Here is a 20,845-nt window from a genome sequence, read left to right as displayed (position 1 = left end):
AAATTGTGTTTGCTGCAGGTGTTGAAAAGGAAATTAATAAATATTTGGCCTCAATCTCCATATGGCCAAAAAAAAAATGAATACTGTATTTTGAATCTTAAGCTTACAGCTTTCAGTTTTCTTAAATTCTACAATGATTTATTTTGTTTTGCAGGCACGAGCTGGTAGGACCACCATTGTTGTTGCTCATCGTTTGTCTACAATCAAAACTGCTGACAAGATTGCAGGATTCCAACAGGGGGAGCTGGTAGAGAAAGGAACTCACGATCAGCTGATGCAGAAAGGAGGCGTGTACGCTACACTGGTCAACATGCAGGTCAGGTGCACTTATCTTACTGTAAATTCTGGAAATGAAAAAAGCATCGCAAAAATTAAAATAAAAGATTTGATTGTAATAATTCATGACTATTAAATTAATACAAGAAAAATTGATGTACAATACTTTTTCTCCAACTTTTTTCATCTGAATTTTTCTTATGTTTTACATTATCACATTATAAATATGCAAGTTGAGTTTTGGAGCTAGATTTTTATAATTTGTTTTTCAGACTAAAAATCAAAAAGTAGATGAAGAAGGTAAGCTAGTTATCACAGTTTACAGAATTTTCTCAGTGGTGTGGATTGTATAAAATCATGTATTTCATAAATTTCTTTAAAAATATCAATAAAATATATTTGTCAACCTATGGCATACATTTACAATCCTAGATTTTAAAGCATACAATCAATGTTGAAAATAAATTCATACATGTAGACACTTGTCCTGTCACTTACAAACTTTTAACTATAATTGTGTTTGAACATGTACTATAAAATATAGATATCCTTTTCAAAGGTACACTTGCATGTATTTCCATAATTCGATTTGACAAGATAATTCATATTTCTGAACTTAAATTACATTTAATTAAAGAATGATGTTCTGTGGACTGTTTATGCACCAATGTTCAATACTCTGTATTTGACTCGATCTGGAAGAGTTCAAAATTTAATATAACCTGTAATTCATTAATAACATCCATCTTATTTACTGAGAAATACTGAGTACTGGTAAAACATAGATCAGTACCTCTAATCATGCAGTATTCACTTTTATATATGTATCCATCATTTTAAAAATATGCACTTCTTTTTCTTTTCTGTCATTTACTCACGGATAACAGCAGATAAAGAAGGTAGGGACAGATATTGTGTCATTAGAAATAATGGTAAAACTAAAAACAACATTTTCAAAAACAAGATTTATAATCAGCTCTCATCAATGCCATGTGCTTTCCTGCATGCTAATTATTAAATGTTTACCTTGTGCATTTCTAATAATTACTGAAGGAGGTAAGTTTTAGGTAAATTCATGTTGTGGAAATGTAAAAAACATGTATTAGTTCATAATAAATGTTGTGGAGAAATGCTGGTAAATCACATTTCATGGTTTTTATTCTTATTATTTTATAGATTAGATAGCTTAATTAAAGGGCAGGAAAATTCCAAAATTTTCTAATTTGAAGAGAGAGCTTTTTGCATATAAACTTGTCCACTTGTATCAGGATTACAAGACGGAGCATGCATGCTTTTTTCAACTTGGCTTATTTTTCAATACATGGCTTTATCAGTAAAACATTCTGTTGCATCTTACTTACTTTACTTATATGCCTGCTACCCCTTTAATGCCGCTGACAAGGTTCCTCAAGGCCCTTCTGTTGCATTTATATCTTGACAAAACTTAAATTCACTAGAGAAGAAAGTAAATAAAAAAAACTTCAAAGTTTGCTTATAATCCTACATCCTTTGTTTCCTACGGGGGAAACTGTACTATCCTATAACTAAATGGGGTTTTTACTATTTTTTCTTCAGAGGAAGAATTGATTGCCGAGTTTGTGGGTGAAAAGGACAAGAAGGCAGAGAAAGTGGACCACAAATTACAGCGCCAACACACAGTGCACCATTTACCTGTAGATAAAGACACTAAAGAAAGCGAGGACAAGGATAAGGTGTGTCTACTGTGGAATCATTTTATTTTGTGACATGGCTCGGTATTCGTGGAATTCATACACTGCTTCCACAAATTCAGATTCTCTATTAATTGATATTTAAGGTTTTAAGACTCATCTTCCCTTTTTGTAGATTTGTGTGATTGCATGAAATTCTGTCCCTTCAAACCTATAAAATTTAAGCAATCCAAGAAAATTGGCCCCCTTGAATTTTAATGATTCGCTGGTATTCCTCAAATACATTAATTTTTTTCCATTCATGATCTCAAAAATTTCATGAATTCAGCAGTAAAATTTGAAATACTTAGTCAAACACAACATTGAAATATGTATTTACAATACACTATATGTGTATGCTATTAAACTTGAAAAACAAATGTATAAGAAGTAATGAATAAGTACTGAAACATCAATTATTAAACTTCTTAACACCTATCTTTACAATGAATAAAAAAAATTAAGATTTAGAGAATAACAATTAACTGTTACTTCTTAGAAAAAGGAGGAGAAGGAAGAAGAGGCTGGTATTGGTCGAGTCCTGAAGATGAACGCCCCCGAGTGGCCGTTTATACTGATGGGGAGTCTGGGAGCTATCGTCAACGGAGGTGTACAGCCAGCCTTCGCCATCATCTTCTCGGAAATTCTTGGAGTAAGAAATCATAATTGACATTTGCTATCGTCTTCTCAGATATTCTTGGGAGTAAGAAATTATAATTTACAAACCATAGACTGAAGCCAAAATATTATCTGTGTCTTTGAATATAAGTGGTGCTTAGGATGTATTGCATTAATTATATATATCAAAGAAGTAATGAAAACAAAGTTAAGAAGAAACATTTAATTTTGAATTTGTTTTCAGACCTTTGCCATCTCTAATAACAGTGAACAAGAAGACAAGGTGTTGATGTGGACGTTACTACTGGTGGGGGTGGGGGCTGCCAGCTTCCTTACTTTTCTACTTCAGGTAAGTAATGTATGTGGGAAAGTAGAATTTTTCAGGGACTGTAGAAATATGGCTACATTGGAGTGAACTTTAAGATTATAACCAAGTTATTTCCCATAAAGTTGCTGTGTTTTAAAGATTGTTTTTCTTTGCAGGGATTCAGCTTCAGTGTTTCCGGAGAGAACCTGACAATGAGACTGAGACAAAACTGCTTCCGTTCCTTACTGAGACAAGACATAGAGTACTTTGATGATCCGAAAAATTCAACTGGAGCTCTGACCACCAGGCTAGCCACAGAGGCCGCAGAAGTCCAGGGGGTGGGTAGTGTAAAAATATGTAGAGGGAGCTCTGATCACCAGACTAGCCACAGAGGCCGCAGAAGTCCAGGGGGTGGGTAGTGTATAGATATGTAGGGGGAGCTCTGACCACCAGACTAGCCACACAGGCCGCAAAGTCCAGGGGGTGGGTAGTGTATAGATATGTATGGGAGCTCTGACCACCAGACTAGCCACAGAGGACGCAGAAGTCCAGGGGGTGGGTAGTGTAAAGATATGGTCGGGGGAGCCCTGACCACCAGACTAGCCACAGAGGCCGCAGAAGTCCAGGGGGTGGGTAGTGTAAAGATATGGTCGGGGGGAGCTCTTACGACCAGGCTAGCCACAGAGGCTAAGAAGTCCAGGGGGTGGGTAGTGTAAAGATATGGTCTAGGGGGGTAGCAGTAGATGTCAACAGGTCTAGCCACAGAGGACGCAGAAGTCTAGGGGTTGGGTAGTAGTGTCTTAACAGGTCTAGGGGTTGGGTACAGTAGATGTCTAGCAGGTCTAGTGGTTGTAGAAGTAGATGTCTTAACAGGTCTAGTGGTTGGGTACAGTAGATGTACTTAACAGGTCCAGGGGTTGGGTAATAGTTACTTCAAAAGTACCGGTAAAATACCGTTTCATTTAATATCGGTACTGATAACGGTATTTCTTAATCTTTAAAGCATTGTTATACATTTAAAATTATTTTTTGAAAAAGATTATAGTCTCGCCAAAATGGAATTCTTAACAGGTCATTGGGGTTGGGTACAGTAGCTAATAACAGAAAGTCAGTTAAGTAAGATACATCCTTTCTACAGCCGTATTGGGGAAACCAATGTGTATTAAAAATATTGGGTACATTAATCTTGTTTAACAGGTTTAATAGAAACTGGGTATAGTAATTGTCAAGGTTAGTGGTTGGGTAAAGTAGATGTCCGTTGGGAATTTGGTAATGTCATCTCTCTCCAGGGGTTTCTCATGTTTCAGGTCGTTTAGGGTTGGGTACAGTAGATGTCTTAACAGGTCTAGGGGTTGGGTAAGCGATGTCTTAACAGGTCCAGGGGTTTAGCAGATAATTAGACAGGTCCAGGGGTTGGGTACAGTAGATTTTTATTTTGGGTACAGAGATTCAGATCTAATTTGGGTTGTTGATCATTTAATAACAGGTTGAATTATAGATATCTTAACAGGTCAGGGGTTGGGTTAGTAGATATCTGAACAGGTTGGGGTTACAACAGTAATAATTTAACAGGTCACATTACAGTTATCTAACAGGTCCAGGGGTTGGGTACAGTAGATGTCTCAACAGGTCTAGGGGTTGGGTACAGTAGATGTCTTAACAGGTCCAGGGGGTGGGTAGAATAGATATCTGACCAGGTCCAGGGGATTGGTAGAGTACCGTTTCATCCTTAAGGGTTGGTACAGTAGATATCTTGTAGAAATCCAGGGGTTGGGTAGTGTAAACAGGTCTATATGTAGGGGGTAGATGTCTTAACAGGTCTAGGGGTTGGGTACAGTAGATGTCTTAACAGGTCTAGGGGTTGGGTACAGTAGATGTCTCAACAGGTCTAGTGGTTGGGTACAGTAGATGTCTTAACAGGTCCAGGGGTTGGGTACAGTAGATGTCTTAACAGGTCTAGGGGTTGGGTACAGTAGATGTCTTAACAGGTCTAGTGGTTGGGTACAGTAGATGTCTTAACAGGTCCAGGGGTTGGGTACAGTAGATGTCTCAACAGGTCTAGGGGTTGGGTACAGTAGATGTCTTAACAGGTCCAGGGGTTGGGTACAGTAGATGTCTTAACAGGTCCAGGGGTTGGGTACAGTAGATGTCTTAACAGGTCTAGGGGTTGGGTACAGTAGATGTCTCAACAGGTCCAGGGGTTGGGTACAGTAGATGTCTTAACAGGTCCAGGGGGTGGGTAGAAAAGATATCTGACCAGGTCCAGGGGATTGGTAGAGTAGATATCTGACCAGTCCAGGGGGTTGGTACAGTAGATATCTTAACAGGTCCAGGGGGTGGGTACAGTGGATATTTGTGGCGGGGGGAGCTCTGACTACCAAAATAGCTACAGAGGCTGCAGAAGTCCAGGGGTGGGTACAGTTAACATTTTGGGGGGAAGGGTTCTGACCAGTACTTCTTTTGTCCCAGTCTTTCTTGCTAATTATAAAATTCACCCAGTTTTGCACATAGCTAGCTGACACCGAGGGATAGTTGTGCCGAAAGAGGGATAACTCTCTCTCATTTGAACGCTCCCTCTTCTGAATTCACTCCAGAGAGAAAGAAGGCAAAAATAAAACAGGGACAGACATTTCACTATATAGGTTATTGAGGACAGTCCCCTCTACTGAAAACTGATAGATTGTTACAAAAATGATTTTAACTTTGTTTTATCTGAGCCAAATGCAAAAATGTACTTTAATTATAAGTGAGAAGTTTTAAGATTTTTAGGGGCAATATTAAGACCTTAGTTCAAAAATACACATTAGAATATTGGATCACACTGTATATAAATGTGGCAAATCAAGATACCGTACATGAAAAAAGTAGAAAGCTAATTGAATCTCTGAAGTACATAGTAATTTAAATTTTTCAAGACCTGTCAGCTTTAAAAATTAAGTTGAACTTCAGTATTTGGAACAAAGATATCTCGAATACCATGGATACTGTAAATCGTTTTAATTCCACGGTGTTAAAATTTCACGATTTTTCAAAAACTATCTATCGCAATGGTTTTTATTTCACGCTGCAAGAAATTATTTAAAATTTCGTATAATCATTTAAACGTTTCTGAAACTAATAATAGGATTCATGATGGGTTTAATTTTGCGGAGAAATTATAAAACGCGAACATAGTGAAATTAAAACCATCATGATTATTTGCCAATCTACAGTATGTCAAGGTGATTGGGAAGTCCTAAGCATTTTTATTAATTTCTTTAAGTATTTTACTCTCAATATCTTGATCATTCGAATATCTCAAAGTAATATTGTAGATTCCTAAAAATATGCTTGGAACATATTATCTTGTAATTTCATAAGAAGCACCACACATGAAATAAAATGACTTGCCATTATTTTTATGATGCTAAAATCTATGTAAAATGTCTTGATCAATCATCCATTCAGGAATTATTATTCTCGCAATTTGACATTGAAGAGCCCATTCAAAATAATAAGTAAAATGTACTGAGTTTGAGATAAGAGGGTTAGACTGTATACAAGATTCCTATATGTTATATTGTACAGGCATCGGGAGCACAGCTGGGAACCATGTTACAGAACCTTGCCAACATAGGGACGGGCATCATTATAGGGTTTGTGTATGGCTGGCAGCTAACTCTGGTCATCCTAGCGTTTATCCCAATCATCGGAATAGCTGGGGTTCTGCAGATGAAACTTTTGGAGGGAGTCTCAGGTAAAAAACTCAATTGACATGACCCTGAAATACTACTTCTCATTTTGAATTACTTTCAAATTGATGTAATGTACTGTAGATCATCAAATTTTTGCAACACCTTTTTTTTAACAAACAAAATAAAATAATTTTCACATATTTTGGTCATTGCTCTATATTAAAATCTTTAATTGTAGAATTAAGGGTACTCACAGGTTAAATGTATGGGATATGAATTACAGGTTAATTGTATGAGTAATTTACTGTATAAGATATGACTTACTGGATATTAAATTGTAATTGGATGTTAACTGTATGGGATATGACTTACAGATTAACTGTATGTGAGAAAATTCTTTAAACTTTGTGGAATGACAAAGATTATTGCACATATATATATGGAAGCTGCTGGTAGGTAATTGTTACAGTATGGAATATGAGTGTATGGGTGCATTGAGAGGTTATAGCTATATGGGATGTTACTTACAGATTTATGGTATGGAAGGTTCCTTACAGGGTTAATTGTATGGAATATTATTACTTACAGGTCAGAATAAGGAAGCTTTGGAAGAATCAGGTAAAACAGCGACAGAGGCGATAGAGAACATTCGTACGGTGGCTAGTCTGTGTCAGGAGGACATGATGGTAGAGCGGTACAAGTCACAGCTGGACGGTCCCTACAAGACCGCCCTCAAAAAGTCCCACCTGACAGGAATCGCCTTCGCGGCGTCCACCGCTGTCATGTTCTTCGCCTACGCCACCGCCTTCTATTTTGGTGCTTACATGATAGAGGAGAACGAAATGACATTCACCGATGTGTTCAAGTAGGTTATCATAATTTATTCTGAATAATTCTGTTTAGTTGATTTTTGAGAATTATATGTAGTCATGGGTCTGTGCAATGAAAAAAGTATTGTAAATTTGAACGATATCTGAAAGACCTTGCGCAGACCTATTTTCTGGATTTGATAATTGAAAATTCACTTATGGTCAGAATGTAGTTCATGGATAAAACTATGTACATGTACATACTGAATGAAGGTGGACTTGGTCAGATATGGAAGACAAATTGAAATAATTATGAATTAAATTTCCACTTCCAAAAGTATTTTTTGATTTTTCTTGATAGTTATTCAAAAGAACTTATAAGTAACTACTGTGGTTTCATTCTTTCATTTCCATGTTAATCAAATTTTATCAATTTATTTAAGGAGAAAGACATTTTAATTGATAAATAAATTTCTGAATGGATTCCTCATTCTTTTGCAATATGCATCACAAATAAAATAAAATTTATATTGTGGTGGTCACTAGATATTGTGAAAGGGCTTTACTATGGAAAGAATATTAATGACAATTGGCGTTCAGCAAAATATGAGGAACTCGTATGCAATATTCATTTAATTATTGGATTAACAGCTTACCAAAAAATAATTTGATGTCCTTTTTCACAGAGTATTCAGTGCTATTGTGTTTGGTGCCATGGCTATGGGTGAGGCCAGTGCGTTTGCACCAGATGCTGGGAAGGCCAAGAAGTCCGCTGCATTAATCTTCAAGTTGTTAGACAGGGAGCCCAAGATTGATCCTTACTCCGAGGAAGGAATCAAAGATGTAAGGATTTCTTAAAATTCATTTTTGCAATACTTGGAATGTATTGATGCATTTATTGATTTACTTAACCAAAGTCCATATTAGTTATGGTTCAATTTTCAAAGTTTTTAGGTCACCTGAGTAAACTCAGGTGACCTATTGCTATCTGTTTTCGTCCGTCGTCGTGCGCTGTGCGTTAACATTTGAACATTTTCAGCTTCTTCTCTGCAACTACTGAACCAATTTCAACCAAATTTGGTACAAAGCATCTATGGGTGAAGGGGAACAAAAATTTTGAATTTCAACCTTGCCCCCATGGGGCCTGAGGGGTGGGGCAAAACCACGATTTGTTAATGCAATCTTTAAAAATATTCTTCTTTACTCCTGGACATCAAGCAGTCAAACTGTTTGCATGATTGTTATCAGCATGTATCTACCAAAATTGTGAAATTCTTGGCCCTGAAATACAGGGGTTCTTTTGCTTAGGGCTTTCAAATTGATGTATATAGTGAAAATGCATTATTTCTTTGAAAATCTTCTTCTCTGCTCCTGTATTATATGAACAAACTACGTACATAGTTAGGATGAGCCATAGTGCCTCTACCAAAATTGTGAATTTTATGGCCCCAGGGTCAGGGGTTCTGGTATTAGGGTGGGGCTCTATTGATTATATATTAGGGAAAATACATAAATTCTTTGAAAATCTTCTTCCCTGATCCTGGATATTAAATCGACTAACTAAGTGCATAGTTATGATGAGCAAGAGTGTCTCTACCAAAATTGTGAATTTTAGGACCCCAGGGTCAGAGGGTCTGGTGTTGGGGGTGGGGGCTCTATTGATTATATAGTGAAAATACATGAATTCTTTGAAAATCTTCCTTTCTGTCCATAGGTATTAAATAAACTAACTAAGTGCATAGTTATGATGAGCAAGAGTGCTTCTACCACAATTGTGAATTTTACGGCCCCAGGGTCAGGGGTTCTGGTGTTGTGTCAGGGGGACTCTATTGATTATATAGTGAAAATACATGAATTCTTTGAAAATCTTCTTCTCTGCTCCTGGGTATTAAATAGATAAAATAAGTGAATAGTTTTGATGAGCATGAGTACTGTTACCAAAATTATGAAATCCATGGCCCTCGGGTTTGGGGTTTTTGTGTTGGGGGGGGGGGGCTCCATTGATTATGTAGTGAAAATACATGAATTCTTTGAAAGTCTTCTTCTCTGCTCCTAGGTGTTAAATAAACTAACTAAGTGCATAGTTAAAATAATGAGTAAGAGTGCCTCTGCTAAAATTGTGAATTTTAAAGCCCCAGGATCATTTTTGTGTTTGGGGGGGGATACTCTATTGATTACATAGTGAAAATACTTGAATTCTTTGAAAGTCTTCTTCTCTGCTCCTAGGTATTACATAAACTAACTAAGTGACTGCATAGTTATGATGAGCAAGAGTGCCTCTGCCAAAATTGTGAATTTTAGGACCTCAGGGTCAGGGGTTCTTGTGATAGGGCGGGGCTCTATTGATTATATAGTGAAAGTTCATGAATTCTTTGAAAATCTTCTTCTCTGCTCCTGGGTATTAAGCAGTTGAACTACCTAATATATAGTTATGAACCAAGACCCATTCTTCCAGTATTGTGAATTTCAAGGCCTCAGGGTCAGGGGTACTATAGAGGAGGGGGGCTGTACTTATAGACTGAAAATGAATGAATTGTTTGAAATCTGCTCCTTGGTATTAATCAAATATTTTTGAAAAGCAAGGATGCCTTTTCAAAAATTGTGCAATGTGTGGATCTAGGCCTAAGGGTCAGGGGTTCATGTGTGGTAGGGGCACTACTGATTATTGCTGAATATTACTGATTCGTTGAAATGCATTTTTTGTTCCTCTGCCTTGCCTATGGGTATTAAGTAACCAAACTAAGTAACTGCTAAGTGTATAGTCATGATGATCAATGATGCCATTAAAATTGTGAATGCCATAGCATCTGGCTTAAAACATGATTCAGAATCAAATTCAATCACTGGAGAGTTGTTGCATAATGCTCAGGTGACCTATAAAGCCCATGGGCCTCTTGTTAATTTTTATTTTGACAATCTGCAAGTCGTTTTGAATTTCGTTTTTCTCTATAGCGTAACAGTGTTTGTGCTATTGCTAACAAAAGCTAATAATAATAGGATTTTAATTATCTTTCTTCCAATACATACATATTTAACTTTCAATTAAAACCATTTTCCTTCTTTTACAGGAGAGTTTCACTAGCGCTGTGTCCTTCAGAAACATCCATTTCCGCTACCCGACTCGGCCGGATATGGAGGTCCTACAGGGTCTGAATCTTGATGTGACCCCCGGGGAGACCCTGGCGTTAGTGGGAGCCTCAGGTTGTGGCAAGAGCACCACCATGCAGCTGATTGAGAGGTTCTATGACCCAGACACGGGTGATGTGGTCAGTAGATACCACTATGTTGTGTTATTTTTGTCATTCTAGAACTATTTTACATAGTATGGTAGATGTATAAGCAGAAATTTAAGGGAGAATTCAGTTTTGGCATTTTAAAGAGAGTGTTGATATCGCTAAATTGAAATATCTCTATCTCTATCAATTTGTTTGTAACTGTTACCGTATAGCTTGTTATTTTAGCGAGGTGCTAATTTTGGCTTATTTTGGCATTTTAATTGCTAAAATATTCAGTATTCTTCTTAGTGTTCATTTGCAAAGAGATAAAACCCTGTGTCCACTAAAATAAATTATGCCAAAATTATTCACATACCTTTGAGCAGGCAAAACGCCAAAATTTACACCCGCCAAGAAAACCCGCTATACGATATGTTTCAATGCACAATAAAATTGCTAAAATTACATTTCACTAAATTTGATAACTGATTTTTAAAAGACAGCCTGCAAAATCTGCTAAAAATTCCACTTAAACAGTATTTTGAAAACATTTTAATTTTCAGTCGAAATAAATGTTAAAACAATGAATTGTGTCAGCTAATTTTCTTGATCATAAAATATCGATGTTATAAGCACTGAATAATATGTAATCATATTCAACACAATTATATCAGTGTAAATTTACTAATACTCAAATGACTGCAGATTTTTTTGTAAAATATCTCTTTGACAATATATTTTAGCTACTGGATAAGAATAATTTAAAAGATCTGAACGTCCAGTGGTTGCGTCGTCAGATTGGAATCGTATCCCAGGAGCCCGTGCTGTTTGATTGCAGTATTGCGGAGAACATCGCATACGGGGATAACTTCAGAGAGGTTCCGATGGCAGAGATCATTGAGGCCGCCAGAAATGCTAATATTCACGAGTTTATCCAGTCTCTGCCAAATGTAAGAAAATGAAATATTTGTCATGTACTTAAAAAAAAAGATCTGTAGTTATGAAATGAATCGGTAAGAAAATCATGTCTATGAACTAAAGTTAATTTTTTTTTCAATTTGATAAACTTTTTGAGGATTTAAATTACTTTCAGAAGTAGCTGTTTACATGAATGTGTGATATGCACTTTAAATTATAAGCTAGAAACCAATCAAATATTTTTGAGAGCAATTTTTTAGCATGAAATTCTGTGTTTCACAGGGCTATGACACACTTTGCGGTGACAAGGGGACACAACTCTCAGGTGGACAGAAGCAGCGAGTGGCCATCGCCCGTGGACTGGTCAGAAATCCCAAGATCCTTCTGTTGGACGAGGCCACTTCTGCCCTTGATACAGAGAGTGAAAAGGTAATACACTGTTTAAATATCCTTCACTGTCCATACATTCAGGAAGTTTTTATATCATCAGTATCAAAATTATTGTCAATTTCTAAAGTAAGATGTCAACCCTTTTATGCTATTTGTTAATGTTGAATCCATTATGTTTGGAAGCTTTTACATTAAATTCTGAATTTGCTGCCAGTTAGGGCTAAAAGAAAGAATTATGAATACATCTGCAAGCTAACTAACAATATTTTACATTTGTAATTTCTATTATGAACTGCATAAGAAAAGAAATTGCTAATGCAAAAAATGCATAATATGAAGATTTATGGATTGCAATACTGTATTCTATAACTTAATTTAATTAATTTTCTAGATTGTCCAAGAAGCCCTTGACAAAGCAAGAGCAGGAAGAACATGTATCGTCATAGCTCACCGACTTTCCACGATTCAGAACGCAGACAAGATCTGTGTCATCAAACACGGAGAGGTCGCGGAGCAAGGTCGTCACAGTGACTTAATGTCCAAACAGGGCATTTACGCTCGCCTGGTCAACACTGCAAACAAACGAGGAAAGAATTAACAACAAAGAAACTTAGTATTTTTCGAAAGACTTTGTTGATATTTGGGGTGTTTCAGTTTATTTCTTTTGATAAAGGAATTAAGTAAAGCACCCCAGCAGCCCTAAGTAAGTGATTGTATGCAGGTCTGCAGTGTTTGGCAAAAGTAAATTTCTCAAAACTTTTTCTCATTTTCTGAGTTTGAAGTGCTATGAACGTGAACAAACATTTGTCATGTCTTCTCAATTGTTTAAGATTTAATTGAAATATGTATTAATTTTGATATATGTATTTGATATAATTTTAGCTCTGTTAATGGAGTACCATGTTTAAAGATTTCCTGTGTTTGACTTTTTATCAAAATGACATTTACTTCCTTTGTTCATGTGTGTTAAGAGAGAAGAATCACTAGTTAAACTTTGGTATCTCAAGCATGGAAATCTCAAATACCATTAATTTGGCAAAGTAATGTTAAAGTCCCACAATGATTTTTCTTATTTTATCCTTGATATGGAGTTTTTGATATCTCGGAAGTTTTTTTCTCTGCCCCATTCAGCTCGAGATAATGAGGTGTGACTATATAATTATCTTCATGTCCATTATGTTCGATTTTAGGTATGGAGTAGATACTTTCTGTTGCATGACAATGAAGAATTACTTCAATATACTCTATTCCTTTTTTGAATCTTACTCTTTAGATTAGTGCTAAGTTAAATACTGGGACTTATATCTGTAAAAAGTGTTAATGTATAGAATTTCACTTTTTTTAAGACTGAGAAATGATTTCTCAGAGTAGTTTTAAATACCTAAAAGTCTTATTGCCCTCTGTAACATGAACCAAACAGCATTTTATAATAATATGAGAAACGTGTAAAAACGGGTATCTTTTATTTATTCCATGAAAGAATGGCACATGTAGATATCAAAAGTAGAATATTAACTTTGCACTTTAAGGATAAGGATGTAAGATATGTTGAAAGATTACAAAAGTTCAATAGATTTTACCCAACCTTTTTTCATTGTTTATTTCTTCAATCCTTTTACAATATACAGCTGAACTTATGTATTTTGAACACTGACATCTCAGATACCATGGATGTGATATTTATAGTCCCAAACCCATTATTTTTTTATGTTTATTACCCTGGATATCTGGAATCCTCAGATATCCTGAATCATTGAGATTGAGATAACAAGGTTGGACTGTAATTATTTAATAAAAATGTCATATGTATTTTATTTATTAATATAGTACAACAGAATACATGTACATGCATATTCAAGTGCCTGATATTATTTAAGTATTTAACAAGAGTAATTACATTTCAATTATCTTTTGATAAATTTGAATATATGTATAATTATAGTCACATTCAAGATACATATTTACATGTTTATTTACATACCTTTATAATAATGTTACATATATATAAGGGAAAGATAACTTATGTACTACATGCCCCATCACTGAATCTCAATTTAATTCAGATAAAGAAAAATATGAAAAAAGAAAATGCGTGTTTGTCAAAGAAATATATCTGACCCATTTATACTTGCAGTCATGGGCTGTGATTCTCTACATTGTCATAATTTGAAATCCATATTAGTAGTGTAGTAGATTTTGTGCCAAATGTCAAAATGTATCAAATATATTTGTGATGAATTCTTGTTATAAAATGATCATGCTGTGATGGTCATTATGAATTGTGATATTTTTTGTTTTATATTTGTTTATAAATGTTGTAATCTCTAACCTTTTGACACCAAGTCTACATTTACTCATAAAATCTCTCTCTCTCCAAATATTTTTAGATTATCTCCTCTTTTCTCTCTCTTGAAAAGAACAATGGGCCATGTTTTATATTTTATTATTCTTTAAGTTTTGTTAAGATGATAAATTATTAAAGAAAAATACCATGTTCTTCTGATAGATATTTCTTCAATGCATGATGAGGCTCTTCTTCAGTTACTTTGATTAGTTATGTAGTCATAATGTTTCTTTTTAATATGTGAGATTCTCATCTGATTTTTAAAGAATTTTTCTATCTTAAATGAAAGACAATTTTAAAAATAAAATTCTATATTTTATCAGAGTTGTTATTTTTATGCCCCCCTTCGAAGAAGGGAGGGCATATTGCTTTGCTGCTTACATGTTTATTTAGTTACATTTTCTTCACAACCGTTGCACATACTGAAATGAAATTTGGTATACAGGTTTATCAGGTAAATATCTAGGTCAAGTTCTGTTTTGGGTATGATAGCGCCTTTTTTTTTACAGAGTTATGCCCCTTGGACTTAGAAAAATTCCACTTATTTGCAGTTTCCGTTCATTTTCTTTGCAGAGGTAGCACATATTGAAATGAAATTTAGTATACAGAATTATCAGATAAATATCTAGACCAAGTTCTGTTTTGAGTACGGATGCACCCTTTTTGTTAGAGTTATGCCCTTTTGGACTTAGAAAAATTCCACTTATTTGAAGTTTCCGTTCATTTCCTTTGCAGAGGTTGCACATATTGAAATGAAATTTAGTATACAGATTTTTCAGCTGAATATCTAGGCCAAGTTATGTTTTGGGTATGATCGCACCCTTTTTGTTGGAGTTATGCCCCTTGGACTTGGTAAAATTCCAATTATTTGCAGTTTCCGTTCATTTTCTTTGCTGAGGTTGTACATATTGAAATTAAATTTAGTATACAGATTTTTAGCTAAATATCTAGGTCCAGTTATGTTTTGGGTAATGTATTTAGACAAATATATTTTGTGAAAAGATCCAATTTGGGGGGAGGGGGGCATAAATGTTTTACAAACATCTCTTGTTTAAATTGCTTTGTAGTCTTTGTATCAAAAAGTTGTCATTATGAATTGTGATATTTTTTGTTTTATATAATTTGTTTATAAATGTTGTCATCTCTAACCTCTTAACACCAAGTCTACATTTACTCATAAAATCTCTCTCTCTCTCTCTCCAAATATTTTTAGATTATGAAACTGCCAAACCAGTTTCAACCAAATTTTGTCTCTCTGTGGGTGAAGAACAAAAATTTTTTTAAGGGTGGGGCCAAAACCACCAAAATTATTGCAATCTTTAAAAATACTCCTTCAAGCAGGCAAACTGTTGGCATGAATGTAATGAGCATTTCCTCCAAAATTGTGAAATTCATGATGAGGGGTTTTTGTGCTAGGGCTATATAGATTATATAGTGAAAATGCATTATTTCTTTGAAAATCTTCTTTTCTGCTCTTGGGTATTAAGTAAACTAACTAAGTACATAGTTATGTTGAGCAAGAGTGCCTCTTTGTTTTTATGGCCCCATTCTGGTATTAGAGAGAATCATATAGTGAAAATGCATTTATTCTTTGAAAGAATTCTTCTCTGCTCTTGGGTATTAAGTAAACTAACTAAGACATAGTTATTAAAAATAAAATTTTAATTTTATGGCCCCAGGGTCAGGGGTTCTGGTGTTATTTTTTAAAAATGCATTTATTCTTTGAAAATCTTCTCTGCCCCTGGGTATTAAATGAACTAACTTAACACATAGTTATGTTGAGCAAGAGTGCCTCTTCCAAAATTGTGAATTTTATGGCCCCAGGGTCAGGGGTTCTGGTGTTAGGGCGGGGCTCTATTGATTACATAGTGAAAATACATTAAATCTTTGAAAATCTTTTCTTTGCTCCTGGGTTTTATGCCAATGATCCAAGTATATGTACTTATGATGAAGAAAGGTGCATCTAGTATTCATCAACCATTTTATGATAAAATTTGCAAAATTTTGAAATATGTGGCCCCAGGGTCAGTGGTTCCTTTGGGATGAGGTGCACAACTGTTTATAAAGTGGAAGTGCATTTTCTCTTTGTTACTCTGATCTACATCTGGGTATTAGGTAAATAGAGTAAGCATGCTAAGCTCATAATTATGAGGAGCAATGGTGCCTCTTTCAAAATTGTGAATTGTGAATTTCATGGCCTCTGGTTTAAAACACGAACCAATTTTAATTGTTTGAAAGTTGTTGCACGATACTCAGGTGACCTATAAGGCCCATGGGCCTCTTGTTATGAAATAAAACTGTAGGTTTAGATTTTTAAAAATGTAGACTAATGGATTTAAAAATTACATGAGGACTCCCATGCCAATTTCAATATTCCTCACCCACTGACGTCAAACACAAAGACAGCCTACAAGATTTACATGCATATTTGACCTCATTAGCTTCTGACCTATTGATTTGCCTAATTTAAATTCCGGTAGAATTATCATGAAATCAACTCCACTAACTTTCAAAGAGTTATCCCAGGGGAGAAAAAAAATTAGAAATGGAAATATATATACTGTATACAGGGAAAATTTCATCCCCATTTTATTTTCGCCCTATTCATAGGTGGGCGAATTCAAAACGGGGCGAATTAAAAAAACACAGCAGAATTTCTTAAACAGAATTTGGCGAATTTAAAACCGGGTAAAATGTTTGGAAATGTGAAAAAAACGAAAATAACACGGGGCGAAAGTAATCCTGTATACAGTATAGTATAAATGAAGAGATTTACCACTGTGTCGGTAAGTTGATATAAAGAAAGATTGATCTCTGTATATAGTGTAACAAAATGCAGAAGTTTCTACAATACACACTGTAAAATGTACAGAGAATAATAATATATATATAGGTTAAAAAGATCTCTCTCTACATTGTACATTGTATTGTGTATGGAGAATCTCTACCTATAAAATATAGTGATCTCTATATGATCTCCAGTCTACAAACCGTTCACAGTAGCTCAGTCGGTAGAGTGCTTGCTCACTGATAGGGAGGTCGTAAGTTGGAATCTGGGCCACGACTGAGCCAACTAAAAAATTGGGTAGCTACTGTTCCTTCGCCTTGCGCTCATGACTTGAAGTGAAAGTTGCGGGTCCTTCAGATGAGACCTTAAAAGCCGATGTCCCTTGTCAAGTCAGGCGTTGGCATGATGAAGATCCCTCACTGCTCAGTGACCATGAGTGCCGAGTCAAGGTCAAAATTTGAAGCTCTTCACCGGTATATGGTGACGTCTCTTCATGAGTGAAAAATTCTTGAATGGGATGTAAAACAACATGCAATCAATCAATCTCCAGTCTACATTGTATAGTGTATGTACCAGAGAATCTCTACCTACAATTTATAGTATATAGAAGAAGATGCAGAATAGAAGATGTCTCTCTACAGTGTACACTGTAAATGAATATAGAATTTCTATATACAATATACATTATTGTATAAAGAAAAATCTTTTTACAATATATAGTATTTATAGAGAATCATTATTCAAAATTATATATAGTGTAAATACATATAATATGTCACATACAATATAGTCTCAATCACCCTGGATGTCAATAAATCACAAAAGGAAGGAAATCTGTCCCATTTGATATATCACATATAGTAGAGTCTCATTCACCTGAATGTCAATAAATCAGAGGAAGGAAATCTGCCCGATATGATATGTCACATACAGTAGAATCTCCTATACCCGGATGTCGATAAATCAAACCAGGAAGGAAATCTGCCCCATATGATATGTCACATACAGTAGAGTCTCATTCACCTGAATGTCAATAAATCAGACCAGGAAGGAAATCTGCCCCATATGATATGCCACATACAGTAGAGTCTCATTCACCTGAATGTCAATAAATCAGACCAGGAAGGAAATCTGCCCCATATGATATGCCACATACAGTAGAGTCTCATTCACCTGAATGTCAATAAATCAGACCAGGAAGGAAATCTGCCCCATATGATATGTCACATACAGTAGAATCTCATTCATCCGGATGTCGATAAATCAGACCAGGAAGGAAACTTACAGAATTGACGATAGGTACAATTCTATTATAGATGATCGGTGTAATTAATTTGAACTTAGGTAGAATTTAGAGATAGGTATAATTATTTACACCTATCTTTAAATCAACTGTACCTATTTTTTTTTTTAATTGTGCCTTTCTGAAATTTATTTAAAGATAAGTTAACGTTCAATTCTTTAAAGATGATATAATTATTTGAATATTTATGTTTATTTAACATATTGTCAACTAAATCTGAGCAGTTCCGATTTTTCAGAAATTCTGAGGGCCAAAAAAAACAAACTCTCTTTAAGATAACAAGTCAGGAAAATACGTCCCAGTTTTAAGTTGCATGTACTATATTTGCTAATTATAAAATCACTATTACGATAATAAATTTAGAAAAGGCTACCTTTGGAGGAGATTGCTGAATTTCCTGCAACATTAACGTATGTGCGAGTAGCCTGTCTCGGTTAAAAAAATTAATTTTACTTGGAACCTGCTTTTGAATATTGAATAAACTGTACATTTAATCAAGAAAGTTGGAAGATGGAAAAGCTGAAGTTATTATGTTCCCCAAACGAAGTTGGGGAACATATTGTTTTTACTCTGTTTCTTATTATTATTATTATTTTTCTTCTTCTTTTGAATTTTTTGTCCGGGATTGAATAAACTATACATCCGACTAAGGTGAAATGTTTTTAGGGTCAGTAGACATGTTATGTAGATTTGCGGAAACATTTTGCGCGCACGTGCTTGCAAGAGCGTGCACGTGCAACATGTGAAATGACCGATTTAATTGATATAGGCGTAACTGTTTAAATTTTTGATGAAATGCTTTGAAACTTATAAGGATATATTAGAAGCATAGACAATATGACATGGTCAAAATAGCAAGATCTCACGCGCATGCACGTGCGCTTTGCTCTGATTGGCTGAAACTAAAGTTTCAATATCTTTCTTATTTTTTGACGAAATCCTTTGAAATTTTGAAAATAGCCATGCATTAGGATATCCTACAACAAGATATATAGCAATTATCATGAAAACACGTGCATGCACGTGCGCTGCAGATTGGCTTAAACTTTAAATAGCTATAACTCCCTTGATTTTCAACCAAACAGGATGGAATTTGGAACATAGATAGATATACTGGACTACTACAAGAAAATATGGTCACCATGCACATGCATACACGTGCATGTACGTGCGCTGCAATTTGATTGGCTGAAACTTTAAACAGCTATAACTCCCTTGGATTTCAACCAAACGGGGTTATTATTGTAACGGACATCTACAGGATTTCACCATGCTCATTACGTGCGTGCACGTGAATTTTAATAGGATCTTTTTAATACTTTTGGATTAAATGCTTTAATATTTAGTATATAAAAATATATAGATTTTGTAGACAAGATGATATGGTCATTACGCACATGCATTCACATGCGCACGCAAAATTTGAATGAACTTGGTACACTTTTGGGTAAACATTGTTAAAGTCTCAAATGCATAGAGTTTGTCTTATTTAATGAAGCTTACAGGGAATACGAAAAAGGGAGTTGGGGAGCGTAACTTCACAATTAGCACTAGTTTCGTTTGTCATAAACTTAGTTGGCCTTTGTCGACTAATATAGTCAGAAACAAAAGATTTAATTTTCTATAACCTTCCATGATACAATCATAAAACACTTAATATTTTTATTATTATTCAGTTTTAAGCTCATTGTGTGTCAAATTTTAATAGGAAATAGTAATTACATATTTATCAAGACCGTCGATTGATAAACATGTACATGAGGTTTTGTATTGATGAAAAGCAATAACTTCACAGACACCAAACGTTACAGTATCTTATTTCGAATCTACCCCTATGACATAATATACAAGCAGAAATACATGTAACGAGCAGTATTCAAGCTCAAAAGTCCATCTAAAACATCAGAGGTGGGATCAGAAAATGAAGTGCGCGTACACCTGTTGAATGTCTCATCTCCTTTAACTGATACGCATCTCAGTCTTATTTGAAATTAAATGCCGTTTGAATGTACGTGTACATCCCCAATGCATGTGTGTGAGTTGTTGGTATCTGCAGTGTATTATTATTAGAATTCAAACAGTTTCAATTCCAAACAGACTGACCTCCCCCTCACTCACACGTGATTTACAAAGTTCTCTGCTGGTTCCATGGGCCCGAGTAAGGGTTGGCATTTCTATAAGGGAGATTACGACAGGGCATGCAGAGTTTCTGGCGATGAGATGGTGCAATTCCGCAATCATCTCCCCGAATTTGTGTGCCCCCCACCGGTGTTTCTAACAGGTACTTGCACTCCAGTCAGTAAAGGACTTGGTCTCAGCATTTGAAGGATCCAGTGGATTTGTTTTCAAAAGGTGGTGTTTAATATTACACAGAATTTAATTTTGAAATACTGAGTTAAATTTGGAACAAGCTATTTATTCAAGAACACCTTTATGATAAAACATATATTCTTGTATAAAGTTTACTGAAATGAATTATGTCCCTAGAATGTTT

At 35.2% G+C, this 20,845-nt stretch overlaps 1 protein-coding gene across 3 annotated transcripts in view; it reads left to right on the top strand.

Moving 5' to 3' along the window:
- LOC134262071 (ATP-dependent translocase ABCB1-like) overlaps nucleotides 1-20,845 on the top strand; it is a 54,146-nt gene that overhangs the window by 17,896 nt on the left and 15,405 nt on the right. For 2 of the 3 annotated variants that reach the window (XM_062744461.1, XM_062744468.1), the window contains 13 exons: nucleotides 155-316; nucleotides 549-576; nucleotides 1,852-1,988; nucleotides 2,485-2,637; nucleotides 2,848-2,952; nucleotides 3,087-3,248; nucleotides 6,478-6,646; nucleotides 7,173-7,449; nucleotides 8,080-8,236; nucleotides 10,462-10,659; nucleotides 11,352-11,558; nucleotides 11,809-11,955; nucleotides 12,308-13,890. In XM_062744461.1, the coding sequence (XP_062600445.1) occupies nucleotides 155-316; nucleotides 549-576; nucleotides 1,852-1,988; nucleotides 2,485-2,637; nucleotides 2,848-2,952; nucleotides 3,087-3,248; nucleotides 6,478-6,646; nucleotides 7,173-7,449; nucleotides 8,080-8,236; nucleotides 10,462-10,659; nucleotides 11,352-11,558; nucleotides 11,809-11,955; nucleotides 12,308-12,514 (2,109 nt within the window). In that variant the 3' untranslated portion in view covers nucleotides 12,515-13,890. Of the gene's footprint in view, nucleotides 1-154; nucleotides 317-548; nucleotides 577-1,851; nucleotides 1,989-2,484; nucleotides 2,638-2,847; nucleotides 2,953-3,086; nucleotides 3,249-6,477; nucleotides 6,647-7,172; nucleotides 7,450-8,079; nucleotides 8,237-10,461; nucleotides 10,660-11,351; nucleotides 11,559-11,808; nucleotides 11,956-12,307; nucleotides 13,891-20,845 lie in introns of those variants that run through there. The other variant, XM_062744475.1, reaches the window with a different exon arrangement.

This window comes from Saccostrea cucullata, unplaced genomic scaffold (genome assembly GCF_032062105.1).
Source record: "Saccostrea cucullata isolate Sc308-1 unplaced genomic scaffold, CSIRO_AGI_Scuc_v1 ctg356, whole genome shotgun sequence".
NCBI lineage: Eukaryota > Metazoa > Mollusca > Bivalvia > Ostreida > Ostreidae > Saccostrea > Saccostrea cuccullata.
Note: the sequence above shows the minus strand (reverse complement) of the source record. Positions and strands in the feature narration are given on the sequence as shown.